The sequence below is a fragment of the Corapipo altera genome, unplaced genomic scaffold (assembly GCF_003945725.1).
Source record: "Corapipo altera isolate COAL_440 unplaced genomic scaffold, ASM394572v1 107b, whole genome shotgun sequence".
Classification (NCBI taxonomy): Eukaryota; Metazoa; Chordata; class Aves; order Passeriformes; family Pipridae; genus Corapipo; species Corapipo altera.
This window is the reverse complement of record NW_020884951.1, coordinates 2,348,504-2,362,994: the sequence shown is the minus strand read 5'-3', so window position 1 is coordinate 2,362,994 and position 14,491 is coordinate 2,348,504. Positions and strand designations below refer to the sequence as shown.

General features: G+C 55.7%; 1 protein-coding gene across 2 annotated transcripts in view; it reads left to right on the top strand.

The window, feature by feature from the left end:
• Positions 1-4,538, top strand: part of YIPF6 (Yip1 domain family member 6) — a 7,912-nt gene extending 3,374 nt beyond the window's left edge. For both annotated transcript variants that reach the window (XM_027663098.1, XM_027663097.1), the window contains exons 5-7: positions 105-230; positions 342-499; positions 1,321-4,538. In XM_027663098.1, coding sequence (XP_027518899.1) covers positions 105-230; positions 342-499; positions 1,321-1,439 — 403 coding nt within the window. In that variant the 3' untranslated portion in view covers positions 1,440-4,538. The remainder of the gene's footprint in view (positions 1-104; positions 231-341; positions 500-1,320) is intronic.
• The last annotated feature ends 9,953 nt before the right edge of the window (positions 4,539-14,491 follow it).

Sequence of the window (14,491 nt, the reverse complement as noted above, 5' to 3'; positions counted from 1 at the left end):
CTGCCCCCACAGCAGGATTTCTCTGCCCCCACAGCAGGATTTCTCTGTCCCCACAGCAGGATTTCTCTGTCCCCACAGCAGCTGTCTCTCTCTGCTCCCCCCAGGATGCTGCAGGGTGGTTCTGCAGACAGCAAGGACGATGGAGGGCCCCAGTTTGCCGAGGTCTTTGTCATCATCTGGTTTGGTGCCGTGGTCATCACCCTCAACTCGAAGCTCCTCGGAGGGACCATGTGAGTGGGTTTGTTCGTGGGTTTGTTCGTGGCAGTTCACACCCTCCTGTGCGTGGAGTTCTGCACTGCCTGCTTTGACTGCTGTTCTCCCGTTCCCGTGTCCCTGTGCAGCTCCTTCTTCCAGAGCCTGTGTGTGCTGGGGTACTGTGTGCTGCCGCTCACCGTGGCCATGCTGGTGTGCAGGCTGGTGCTGCTGGCGGGCGCTGGCACCATCAGCTTCATCATCCGCCTCATCGTGGTCGTGGCCATGTTCGGGTGGTCCACCCTGGGTGAGTGCCCTGCGTGTGCCCTGTGTGCTCTGCTCAGGGGCTTGGTCTGCGTTCAGTCCCCTGGGCAGAGCCAGTGGGTGATGTAGTCTAACGTGCTTCCTGGGCAGCTGTACTACTGTAGAAAGAATCCCAGGATCACTGAGTTTGGAAAAGCCCTCCCAGCCCATCGAGTCCAGCCTGTGCCCAATCCCCACCTTGTCCCCCAGCCCAGAGCACTGAGTCCAGTCCTTCCTTGGACACCTCCAGGGATGGAGTCTCCACCACCTCCCTGGGCAGCCCCTTCCAATGCCCCACCACCCTTTCCATGAGGAAATTCCTCCTGGTGTCCAACCTGACCCTCCCTGGCACAGCTTGAGGCCGTTCCCTCTCCTCCTGTCCCTTGTTCCCTGGGAGCAGAGCCCGACCCCTCCTGCCCCCCCCTCCTGTCAGGGAGTTGCAGAGAGCCAGAAGGTCCCCCCTGAGTCTCCTTTTCTCCAGGCTGAGCCCCCCCAGCTCCATCACTGCTCCTTGTAGGACTTGCCTTCTGGACCCTAATTCTTCCAATCCTCATGCAGGCACAGGTCCAGCCTCTGCCTCTGCTCCTCGTGTCCTTGGAGCAGCTTGGGCTAGTGGAAGGTGGTGGAACTGGAGGGGCTTTAAAGTCCCTTCCAACCCAAACCGTTGTGTGATTCCGTGATTTACCTTTCTCTGTGAAAAAGGGAGTGGTACTTGGTGATTGCAGCCCGTTGTGTGAGCAGTGGGTTGCTGTGGTTTCCCTTTCCCCACAGTTGCAGTGCAGCCCCTGTCCCTGTGGGGCTGTGCTGACTGTTGTGTCTCCGCAGCCTCCACGGCGTTCCTGGCCGACAGCCAGCCCCCCAACCGCAAGGCGCTCGTCGTCTACCCCATCTTCCTCTTCTACTTCGTCATCAGCTGGATGATCCTCACCTTCACCCCTCAGTGAGCCCCATCCCAAGGGAATGGGACACGGACTGGAGTTTTTCATGGACGCTGCAGTGAATCCTTGGCTTTATCTCTTTCTAATTTATATATAGGGATACTGTAAAAAGGCAGGTTGTGGGATAAAGCCAGAGAGCTGCAAAAAGTGCTCGTTTGTGTGTCCCTCTTTGTGAAAGATACCGAGGTCCAGCTACTGAGGGGTTTATTTAGCCCTGCTCTGTACTGGTGTTAAATAAACAGTGCCCACTGGGACTGAGGACAGAGCAGGAGATCCTGGAATTCCAAGCTGTTGGGAGATGAAGTTACAGGACCACACTACTTGGCAGAGTTCGTGCCTGTGCTTGGATTCTCACTGAAGATGAAGATGCCTTATCAAACTGTAGAACTTCACTGCTGTGATGTGTGGAGAGGGAAAAGACGTGTCTGACTCCTTTCATTCCCTTTGGAGTGGTGGGATGTGCGCGTGGGGCATCGTGGGACTGGGGGCTTTCCTGGGAAGCAGTTCAGCAAAACCCAGTTGAGTCTCTTGGCAGTGAATTGGAGCTGGTGGCAGGGAGTTGCCTTTGCCCATATCTGTGTGCTGTGTGTGTTCATCCCTTCATGTGCAGGGGAGAGGGTTCCAGCCTGATGCCTTCAGCACTGTGTCACCCTGGCCCTGTGTCTGTGAGGGGTGTGGGCTCAGAGAGGTGTGGCCCTGTGACCACAGGGGACAGCTTGGAGTCCTGCAGAAACACTCAGAACTGGTTTGGAACTGGTTTATAGCTCTCACTCTCTGTTTGGGAAGGGAGAATTCCCTGGAGAGCACCAAGAGTGTGTATATATGATAGAAACAAGGGGTTCTGTGCAGTAAATTGAGGTTTTGCTGCACGGGCTGTTTGGTGCTGACAAACCACACCAGGGCTTGGGCCCCAAAGTTTTAGAACAGGTTGAAGGAAGGAGAGTAAATGGTGCTGAAGGTGGAGGCTGCTGTGGAGCAGGACATGGATTCTGCTCTCGCCTGCCTGTGTGTGACTGCTCCTTTGGTTGTTACAGGGACAGCAACAGAAATGTGAGCAAATGTGCATTTTGTTCCCTTGTACTTGCCCTGAGATGTTGGACACTGTTTTGTGGGGCTTTTGTTTTGCTTAACACTTTTGTAAGAGGGAGGGGGTTTCTTTTTCCAGTCCCTGCAGGTGCTTTTTGTACCTCACCTGGAGAACCACAGGTGGGCATGGTTGGGTGTATTTTGGCACAGGGATGAGAGCTGGGATCTGCTTTTGGAAACTGCTGAAATGGTTCCTGTTGTCCATTGTTCTCAGTCAGCAATCCAGAGGAGAGCTTCAAAACATCTGGGGTGAAAAAGCTGCTGTAAAATGTCCTTTTTCCTGCAGTTGTGCAGATAGACTGAACCTGAGGTCTGTGGGTCCTGCTGAGGTGTGAATGTTCCTAATTTATAGTTCTGTGTACAATAGCAGTCTGTGCTGTAAACACTGCTAGTGCTGGGGGTTGGGATGGAAATTGCTAAGTTGCAGATTAAAAGTGCATTTTTGCCTTTGGGGATAAGGAACTGCTGTGTGTGACAGGGCCTCACTGTGGCACCAAGGGGCTGGAGAGGAGCTATAGGGGTTCATCGACATGGGGGCCATGGAAATGGGGAATTTTTAAGCTTCCATTAAATTATTACTGGTATGGAATGTGGTTTTCCTTCTAAGTGTGCAATTTTTTGTTAATTTAAAAGTTAGTTCAGCTTTATGAAGCTGAAAAGAAATACTCAAGGGAAGTGGATAGTAAAGCTGTTGATGGCTACAGTGGGGTTCCTTTACAAGAACTCAACCACACTTGCAGAGAAATCCTTGGGTTCTGTCTCTGTAGTGTCTTGTGACTTGAGCTGCTGTTCTAGCTGAAGGATAATTGGAGTAACATTTAACTGATCCAGAAATATTTTGAAAGGAAGGAAAATGATTTTTCAGGGGAGTTAAAATCCCAACCTTTTCCTTGTTTTTGGCTTGGATCTGAGTCTCACAGTGATTTGTTCTATATCAACACTCTTGGCTTATACAAGAGAATAAAATTGTTCTTACATTAACTTGCTTTACTTTTCAGCTGGTCACTGAGTTTTTCAGTCAAGAACTGTTTTTAATCTGCAAGAACAGGCAGACGTGACCTGGTTATAGGGGAAGGAGTGATTTTGGTTTGGTTTTTGGCTCATGGCAATCCCCCTTTGGCATGGCAGCCATCGCCTCCTAAAGCTGCGACATCTCCAGGAGGGTCTGTGTCACTGGAGGTGTGACCTCTGTGGGTTTGAGCTGGCAGCAGCTGGGAAGGAAACCAGACTTTCTGGGTTTTCGTGGCTCCAGTTGATGTTATAATTGGTTCCAGTTAGTTCTGGAAGAGCCATGGAGTAGCCTGGCCTTTCCACTCGGGTATCATGATTATTGGAGCCCTTTTTGTGAGTGGAGTATAATGGCACAGAGAGACGGAGTGGGGAGCACCAGTGGGAATGACTGGAGAGGAACTGTCTTAGGTGATGTCAGGAAATGAAGAAGCCCAAACTGGGATTTGTTCCTCAGCCACCCGTGGATGTCCTGCAGAGCCCCCACTGTGACAGAACCACCTTGTCCCTTGGTGGGTGAGCGATGCCAAAGCCAATGGAACTCGGGCACGTTAAATACAACCAAAACATTTCAGTTCAGGCAAGTGAAATGCCTGGATATTTGCAGATGCCTGCAGTTAATGCTGGTAGTGCTTTAAACTACTGGTGTTACCTCGGGGTGCTGAGTGCCCCCTGAATGTCCCTTGTCCTGTCCAGGTGTCCAGCCATCCCTCCCCGAGGGCTGTGCAGGTGAGTGATCCCTGGGACCACAACAGAGGTTTAGCTTGTGCTGGAAATGTCTGTGGTAACAACTGCTGTACTTTCCAGGGGGAAAGAAAAGCAGGGGGAAGCAGCTGTGTTGCCTTTAATGAAGTGTTTGAACTGTTCTGCAGAGAAGCAGCTGATTCTTTGATGCACAAACCAGGCTTGCTTTCCTACTAGGATTTTTCTAATACTGTTTATCAGCAGAAGTTGTTGTATGTATTTAATTTTGATCTATGTAATACCAATAAAAAGAAAATTTGTTTTTAACTTTAAAATTTGAAAATTCAAGCGGATGAAGGTGCCGTGGGCAGTGTGGTGTGCGGGTGGAAGCTCTGTGCTCTCTGTGCCTGTCCCACGGGAGCTCCCTGGGCCCAGCTGAGGCAGGAGGGGGAAGCTCCCCAGTCCCTGCCCTCGTGTCCCTCTGGCCCGACAGGGACAGCAGGACATGGCCACGTGTGCCAGAGCCCCTGGGGCTGAGCCAGGACGTCGCCCTGCTCAGGCTCAGATCTTACCAGTGCTCCCAGTTGGTCACAGACAGCTCGGGGAAGGAGCAGTGGTGCTGGTGTGGCCCAGAATTGGGGTTCAGGTGGCTTCAGGGACCCGAGTGTGCCCAGCAGCACTGGCCAGGGCTCAGTGTGCCGGGGGCTGACTGAGGTGGGGGTGAAGGGGGAACAGAGACCTGGTAAGATGGTGCCTCATGAATGAATGAATGGATATTAAACCCTATCTCTGAGTGGCTAATGAACGATAGGCAATTAACCCCAGCCCTGACCTGGCTAATGAACCAATGGCAATTAACTCCTTCCCTGTCCTGCACTGGGATTTGAGGCAAGAGCCAGCACTGTGTCCATGCTCTGCACTGGGGATGCAGAGTGGGTGACGGTCACTTGGGTGACAGTGGGGACACCCATGGCACAGCCATGGCTGGTGAGCCTTGGCCCGGGTCTGGTGGCAGCAGGGACACGGTGGCAGCAAGGACACGCTGCCCCTGTGCCGGGCATGGGCTGCGGGCTGGGGAAGGCCACCACGGCCCGATGGTCACAAGAGGGCAGCAGGACCGCGCCGTCCCTGACCGCCTTTTGTAGCTTGGTTCTTCCCCCGCCTTGGTTTCCGGCTCCATCGGGGTTGCTCCGGGATGCACAGCCGGGGTTTGCGGGTCCCGCAGCCAGGACAGGGCTTGCGGGCAGCCACGGGGGGTGAGCTGAGTGTTGCCAGCCTCGGCCCCTGCTGCGGGTTCTCTGCCTGCTCGGTGAGTTACCAGTTTGAGGCAAGAAGATACTTTCATTCAACAGGGGGCATTTTTTTTTTAAAAAAAAAGGCAATTTACTGGGCTGGAAATGCAACTCTTCCACTCAAAAGAGCTGTTCCCCGATGCAGCTCCATGGTTTGTAGTTACACTTTATTTGGATAAAGCTTGGATTTAGCATTTTTTCCCCCAAGCTAATTTTTTAAGGCAAATATACTGTGTGCTGGATTGTAACTTAGGGTAAATGAATGGGGCAGGTAACAGTGGAAGGAAGGACTTTCCCAGTAAAATCAGGGAGCAACTCATCCAGTGAAGCTGTTGACTGACCCCTGGCACGGTGAACCCGTGAGCCCCGACCTTTGGCTTTCCTGGCAGGATCGATGGCATGGCTGTGGGAGCTGCAAGTCAGGCTGGAGGCTGCTGAGTCTCCACATCGCAGGTACTCGGCACAGGGGTGGCAGGCAGTGAGGGGTGGGACGGGCATGGTGTGCCCAGCACGGGGGTTCCTCGGTGCAGACACGGGAGAGCGGCGCTGGGGGCAGGTGGGACAGGGAGCCCAACACCCGGGGCTGCTGCTGGCACAGACCGAAGGTCACTGTGTTGCTCTGCTGTCAGGGGGCAATGCTTGTGCTGCAGGGGAGGGGTCCCTGAGAGAGAGAAGTGAAAGCTTGCTGTAGATTTGTTCCCAGCCATGGTTGTAACAGAAAACAATAAGGGCACTTCCTGATGCAGGTTCGCTGTTTCCACCCCTGTTACTCTTCCTGACCCTTGTCCCTCTGTCCACGTTTAAGGGAAGGGAACAAAGTGTTGTTTGGGGTGTCACGGCCTCCCCGTGCCTGGTACCTCGGCACATCTGCATTCTAAGCCCTCTGTGGCTCAGAAGCTGCTGTTTGTGCTGTGGATGGAGGTGAGGGAGCATCAGTGGGAGCCTTGGGCACAGCGAGGCACAGCGGGAGGGCTCCTGCCACACAGTGCTCCATTGTCCCTGTGGGGTGGCAGTGGGGGATGAGCTGCCCCAGTGCTGCCATGCCCAGGGTGGGAGCAGATGGAGGGATCCCCTGTCTTGGCTGAATTCCTCCTGCCTGTGGAGAAGGCTCGGCCCCAGCTCCTCCGAGGGTCCAGGGGCAGCATCTCCTGCCCTGAGACACACCTCAGACAGCACCTGGCTAAAATCATGCACATGAGCCCCCTCCAAACCCCTCCTCTTCCCCCAGTGCTGCACTGCTGGCAGTGGAAAGAGCATGATGTGAAGCATGAGGTCCTCTGAAGGGCTAAAAGGAGTTTGGTATTTTAAAATGAAGAATACAAACCCAGCTGGCTGAGCTGAACAGCCTGTGCTGTGAGTCCACATGTTCCAGTGAGGAGAGCATGGACATTCCTCAAATAAGGGCCATTACATCCCTTTCTAATCAAATGGGATGGAAAAGAAAATGGGAAAAGCAAACTAAATGTCATCTCCTGGGTGGTTCTTGCTAAGAAGTTGTGGGTTTGCGTTGCCAGCTTTGCCAGCGGTGGGGGTTCCGTCCATGGACAATGGACACAAGGAGTGCTGAGCACCAAGAAAAACCACTGGTGTCTCCAGGCCAGTGGGGTGAGCTCCTGGCCCTGCACTTTTCCTCATCAGCTGAAGATGAGGAAGGTGAGGCAGGTGTCTGTGGCTTCTTCTGTCCAAGGAGCAGCGAGTGCAGTCCTGAGGATGAACCTGACTCTGCGTTGATCCATGACAACTCTGCGCCCTTCCTGTGGGGATCTTTTCCCCGGAGAACTGGAAGGCACTGGCCAAGATTTTTCAGCCTCACAGAGAGTCCTGCAGGGCACGGCGAGGATGCTACAGGCAAGAATAAACTTTTCAGCAGCAGTGAATTGTTGGCCTTTGATGAACATTCCCAGACAAAGCCTGGGCACGTGCTCGGGAATGGCAAAACAGATCCAGAGGGGCTGCTCAGGGCAGACCTGGAGAGAGACCACAACACCCTGGACTGGGATGAAGATGAGGTTAATGACGAGGTTAATGACGAGGTTAATGCCTCCTCGCTGTCCTCGGGGGAGCTGGTAAGTGCCTCTCTCAGTGACTGTGTGTGCCTGTTACCTGCGCCCCACTCCCTGCTCCCTTCAGGTGCCTGGCTGGTCCTGATGCTCTGGCAGACACCGGCTGCTCTATCTTCTCTTTACCCTAAACTCCTGCTTCACCCTCAAGACCTCTGGTCCTTGTTATTTGGTTGTGGAGGACTCCAGGCTCTGCCGTGCCCACGTGTGGGGGCTGATGGAGCCTTTGGAGCAGCCCCATCCCTGCAGCCGTTCTCCTGGTGCTTCCCCCATCCCTATGGCTGTTCTCCTGCTTCCCACATCCCCATTGTTGCAAGGCAGAGCCTGATGAGCTCATTGATTTCTACAAGAAAAAGGCAGAGGGTAAATTTTACAGCTCAGCAAGAACTGCTGGATTTCACTGGGATTGTGTTTTCTGGTTCTTTTCAAGTCTTTTCCTGGTGTTTTGTGTTGCTGTCGCAGGCTCATAAACAGAAAGTGCAATTATTTATCCCAGGCACTGATTTAAAACCTTCCTCTCCCTGTAACTCAGCCCTCCCTTAGCAAAACCCACAGGGCTGAGAGCTGGGATGGGGCTGCTGCCTCTATTTTCTCAGGGTTTTGGAATTCTGCCCAGCAGCAGAGGCAGAAGTCCAACACAGCACAGCCCAGCACGTGGTGTGGGGACACCAGTCTGCACCCCACCTGCAGCCAGGATCTGTTCCAGAAAAACCTCTTCTACCTCTTGGTTCCCTTTGGAGCAGGGAAGCACGTGGCTCCAGCTCAGCCCCTGGCACAGGGCTGGCAGCATGATCCCTCCCTGGGACAAGCCTGGCAGCCCCTGCAGCCGTGGGGGGCGAAAAGAATTCGCTGTCACATAATGAGTCTTTGTGTGTGTGAGGGTTGGCAGAAAGGGTTTTCTGAAGCTTTTTTCTTGGAGCTTTCTTGGAACCCCCAGAGAAGGCTGGGAGAGGCACATGGCTCCTGTCCAGCCCTGGAAACGCCCTGGGGTGCAGTGCCAGGGGCACGGGATGGGCATGGGACGGGCACTTGTTGTCCCCAAGCGTGAAGTGTCTCTCCTTGTCCGTGCAGTCAGTGGCTGAAGGAAAGGGCATCCTTGGGCAGGGTTTTTGACTGAACAGGTGCCAAGAGAAGCTGTGCCCGCTGCTGGTTTGTTTTCAGTGTCTGCTGCCACCTGCTCTATGCCCACTGGACCCGTCTGCCCATGCCCTGAGCCCCCTCAGCTTTGGGGTGCTCTGCTCTCGGGGTGCCCACAAGATCAGCCTGGCCCTGGTGGGGTTTCAGCAACCCTGGGCTCTTGAGGATGAGCCAGGAGGGTGTCCTGGCCCCCGGCTCTGTGCTGTGGTGGTCTGTGCCTGAGCACGGAGGTGCCAGTGTGTTATGGTGACAGTTCTCTGGAGACCCAGCGTCCTGGAATGGGACAGCAAAGCCCAGAAAACCAAACTGGGCACTGGTGGGCTTGCAGAAACCCTTGGGCCCTGTCACCTCCTGCTCCAGGGCTGAATGCTTGGAGCCACTGTGGGATTTGACTGTTGGCACCCAGAGCAGAGCTACCATGTCCCTGTCCTGTGTCCCAGTCAGTCCCTGTGCCGTGTCCCCAGCTCTGCACGAGAAGCTGCAGTAGACAGGGTTTGCCTCCAGATTTGGGTGTGGAAAACTTGGTACATGAATGGCCCATCCCTCCATGAGTGAGGGGAGGTTGGTGTGGATTCACCACAGGGGTTCAGCTTGCAGAGGCCTGCCCTTGCAGGGAGCCAGTGCTGCACCTGACGGGATTCCTCTGTCTTGGGAATTAATTCCAACCCTCAGCCAGAATTAGGGCTGGGATCCTCCCCAGACAACAGCTGTCGCCAGAACTTGGTGCAAAAATACCCAAGTAGCTCAAACGCAGTTTATTACGTGGCATTTCCTTGGGGCAGCCCAAGGAGGAGGTGTCCCTGCTGCCTGTGGTTGTGTTTTGGGTGCTGAGTGTGTGCCAGTGGCAGGTACCACCCTTGCCCCCCCAGGTGTGTGTGTGTGTCTGTACACGCGTGTGCGGGAGCACACGTGTGCTGTCAGCCCTCCCAGGCGTTTGGCCATGGGAGCCTCCTGCTCCTGCTAATAATAAGAACTGCTGCAATTCCTTGGGCTGTTCTGGCGCCTGCCTTGGGGGCAGAGGATTAATGTCCCAGGATTAATGTCCCAGCCGGGCTCCAGCAGCTCGGTGCTATTCCCAGGGGAAGAAAATATGCCTGGTGAGTGATCTGCTTATGCCCCCTTTTATACTTAAAAATGCAGCCTGATTTATATTTCTTTTTCTCTTCAACATGCTTGAGTGAGAACTGGAGCACAGCAGCAGGTTTTTGCTGGAATTCTGTCCTGTGTGGGAGCCTCTGTAGACGCTCACAGATATTTACTCTGGGATGCTTGCTTATTATTACCAGAGTTAAAATCAGATGGATATATGGGTCTCAAAAACCCCCAATTTCTTTCCGTATAGAATACACTTGAGTCTATTTATAATTTGTGTAATTTGTCTATAGGATCTCAAAAGTGTCACCCTATCAGTTATGCTCTTTTAAATGCGTTTAAATAGCTCTTCCCCCATACTAAGCACATCCCCAGGGCTCTGTTGAACACCCCAAGCTTTCCAGCTCACAGCTTTGAGCTTACAGACCTGTGGAAGTCTCAGGGAATGGGGGCAGGAGCCCCCCCAGCTGGCACAGCAGAAATTCCCCAAAACCATCAACTGATTTTTTTCAGTGATGTTGTCTCTTGTTCAGTAAAACTGAGGTGTTCAGCCAGTCTGTGAGGACTAGTCAGCTGAAAAGTTTGTTTGGCTTTTGTGTGTGTGCTAAATCAATCTGTGTTTGTAAATTCTCTCACTGGTGTTTGCAAACTGGAGCATCCTGTGAGGGAAAAGCACAGACCCAGCCTGTGCCAGGACCCCCCACGGGACAGGGAGTGTAGGGGGCTTCTTGCAGCCCTGGATGACGCACCAGGAGCCCTCAGGTTGTTTCTGGAAGCCCAGTGGACATCTGGGCTAAGGAAAAGTGTCACTGGTATTGGAGGGCAAAGCATCAGCAGGACACAAGTGCCACCAGCGCCGGGAGAGGCAACATCCTGCTGTGCTGCCCCAGCCCTCTGGAAGGGCCGTGCTGAGGGAATGCCGTGGGACCGACTGGCTGCTTCAGTGCTGTGGGATGGAGAGGTTGATGCCTTTGGCCCCAGAAGGCCCTTCTGGGTGCTGCCCAGCTCTCAGGAGTGCTCTCCTGCTCACCCGAGCGCTTCCTTCTGCGGCAGGAGCCGGCACGTGGGGATTAAGTAATTGCCTAATTGCCCATCCCGGAGGGAAGCTTTCCCGCAGTGCTGCGTCTGCAGTGCAGCCTGAGGCCCGCGGGCATCCCAGCAGCATCCCGCCCCCTCCCTGCAGGCAGCGTCCATCCCAGTGCACCCCACCTGTTTGCTGTTGGAGATTGGAGCGTTACTTTGGGGTTATTTTAAATGAGGAATGTTTTAAGGGAGAAGCAGCGGTGGCAGGCAGGGAGCTCACTGGTGGCATGGGGTGGCTGTGGGACAATGGGAGCTGGGCAATGTCTTCTGCTGCCCTCTGGCATTCGTGTCTCTCGGTTGGCTTCTTGTGCTCTGGCCGCGGCGGTGCCTCTCCAGTGCAGGGATCCCGCAGAGACATTTGGCCTCTCGGGCTGGAGCCCAGTGCCGAGGTGTGAGCAGGGACCCGGCCCCGGGCTGCAGTGGGGCTCCGGGGGCTTCCGTGTGCTGGACTTTCCCGGGCAGAGCCCCGCAGCCCCTTGCCCGGGGGCACATCGGGGGGTTCAGCCCTGCCCTTGTTCTCTCCGCCTCCCCGGTGCCGCTCCCCTGGGCAGCAGGTTTCTCGCGTTCTCCCCCGTCCCTCCACCGCCCTCGTGGTGCCACAGCCCCAGCACTGCCAGCCCCCGCCCCGCGCCCGTCGTCGGGAGAAGAAAAGGGTCCCTGTTCCCGCTATGCTAATGGGGAAACGCCGGCTCCGCGGGAGCTGCGCCCTTCCCGACCTCGGGAAATGCCAGCGCACAGCGGAGAGTGGAAAATCCCCGCGTGCCCACGGCCGGGGGTGTCCCCCGCTCATACCCCTGCAGACACCCCTCGGGTCCAGCCTGGGACCGGCCCCGGGAGCGGTGCCAGCGGCGGGTTCTGTGGCCGACGGGGACACTGCCCGGCCTCTGTCACTGATACTGTGCAACAGCCGGGACAGCAGCAGCTCATCGCTGGACAGGAATAGCTCCGGCCGCGGGGACATGGGATCCTCCAGGGAATGATCTGTTGTGGGGGGAGGCTGTACCTGTCCTCCAAAATACCATCTCTGTCCCTTGACTTTCAGAGAACGTGAGATGCGTGTGGCAGTGCTGGGGCTGCTCGGTGGCATCCCAGTGACCATCCCAGCTCCGGGCACTGGGGACAGCTGATGGCATTCACCACATGGGAAGCTCTTAGTGAGTGTGTACGGGGGGGAGTTTTCCTTAAAAATCAACCTTTTAAAATTAATTCAAGTTTAAAATGGGTTCTCACGCGGTTCTGAGGGTGATAGTGGTACTCACATGCATATAGATACATACACAGAATGAGTGGACATTGCTTTTGCTTTTCCTGTAGCTGGCTGTGGAGTGGGTACATTAGGAATTTTGGGAAGAGCCAAATGCAGCAGTGGGGTCTGTGTCCCAGCACCACTTGGCAGAAATACCCATTTGCTGTGCACAGTTCCTGCCACTTCCCCATGGATCCAGTCCCCTGCCAAGGATAGTGTCCTGGCACAATGAGGAAGGATCCAAGATGTAACATTACTGGAATGCTTTTGGGATGACTGGGTAGGAAGAGGCTACTCAAGTATGCAGAAGCCGCTGTGGTTTGTCTCCCAGGCCTGGGAAGGAGACAGACTGCTTCTATTTGTGCTAACTTGGCTTTTTTGGCTTTTGGAGGAAGTGGGAGAAGGACCCACCACCGGGTGAGCGGTGACATGGGGGCTGTCGGGGGGCAGGGGGGGCTGGCAGAGGCACTTCTCTGGGTCCTGGTGGGGTCATGGTTGAAACTGTGGGGCTGGCCCCCTGTCTGTAAGGGCTTGTCTGGTTTAGGCAGGACAGAGCCACCTCCACCAGCCTGTCCTGATGACTTTGTGGATGGATGGATGGATGGATGGACGGATGCCTCTCTTGCTACCCCATGTGCTGCCTGTGCTCCCTGGAGCAGGCAGGTGCCCATCCTGCCTGCCAAGCAGAGCACAGTGTTGACAGGTGAGCCCCTGACAGGAAGAGCAGCCCAGTGCCACCCTCCCTGTAGGGACAGTCCCTCCTGTAAGAGGTGCCTTCAGCCCCAGCCCAGGCCCAAATGCCCTGCTCTGGGGGCAAAACCTGCAGAAGCATTGAACAGCCTCCTGGGGCTGCCCCGAGTGACAATGGTGGAGCCTTTCCAGGATCATGGTGACAGTGCCCTTCCATGTCCTGGCCGCAGTGGTGGCCCCTGCCAGCTCAGCCCTCTGGCAGCAGTGCCTGGTGAGATGTGTGGGGATGTCTGGCAGTGGGCATGGAAAGGTGACCCCAGTGGGACACGTGCCATAGAGGTGAGACTGCCTTCCCAGCCCCAGGCTTTGAAAGGAAGAGAAAAGGATAATACAAAGCTTGCACTGTGCTTCAGTGCCCCCGGCCCCGCTGAGCTGGCCCAGGAACACCAGTGACACGGGGGACAGGGTGAGGAGCTGCAGCTGGTGCCAAGCCTGGGAGTGGTGCCAGAGCCCACTGAGGAATGAGTGAGGGGAGATGGAAGGAGGCAGCTGGAGCCAGTGCTGGGACTCATCTGCCTGTGACCTGCTGCCAGGGCCACGGCAGAGCTGTGCTGGGGCCATGGCAGAGCTGTGATGGGGCCATGGCAGAGCTGTGCCAGGGCCATGGCAGAGCTGTGCTGGGGCCATGACAGAGCTGTGATGGTGCCACATCAGAGCTGTGCTGGGGCCATGGCAGAGCTGTGCTGGGGCCATGGCAGAGCTGTGCTGGTGCCATGGCAGAGCTGTGCTGGGGCCATGGCAGAGCTGTGCTGGGGCCATGGTAGAGCTGTGCCAGGGCCATGGCAGAGCTGTGCCCGCCTGCAGGGAGTTGCACGGGTGCAAGGCTGGGCATGGGCAGCACCGTCCCTGCAGCATGTGGAGCTGACCCCAGCCTGGGATGGGCAGTGGGCAGGAGCAATGCCACGGGTGAGCCTGATGCCAGTGCAGTGTGGGTGGCACCCACCGAGGGTCCTGTGGGAGCAGGGCTGAGCCTGGGCATCGCTGGAGACGCTTGCCCTTGCTTAGCCCTTGCTTATTCCGAGCTGTGCCTGCAAGAGGAATCCTGGGGCTGTGAGCGGAGGGCTGGCACAAATGCTCGTGAAGGGACCTTAAATTGTGGCCTTTGTGAACAAATGATGTTTGTGGAAGGCAGGTAAGGAGCTGTGAATAGCTGGAGTGAATGGCTCAGTCATATTTGATGGCCAGGGGTGGTTTTCCCTGTGTTGTTCCCTCTGCTGGGGTCTCTCCTGCAGGCTGGCCCTGCGTGCCCTTGCTCTGTGCTGAGGGTGCTCGCCGTGCTCGGCACAGTGAGCCTGGGTGCCCATGGTGGGCCTGGCTGCCAGCTGTGGCCAAGGGGAGCCTGGCTACCTCCTGTGCCCGCAGTGGGGCCAGCAGCACCTAAGCACGCGGGAGGCCGTGGCGGGGGCATCCAGGGATGACACCACGGCTGGGTATCCCTTGTCCCTCGAAGGGGAGAGCACCAGGAGCTGCCAGTCAGCTTGGGCAGCACTGGAGTGACAACCTGAACCGTCCGTTTTTCAGCGTCCTACGTGTGCCTTTGACAGCTCCAAGTGCCTTTCTCCCATTCCAGAGTGTCTCTCTCCCCTCGCCCCTTCACGCTGCCTGGGAATGGGAGCAGGC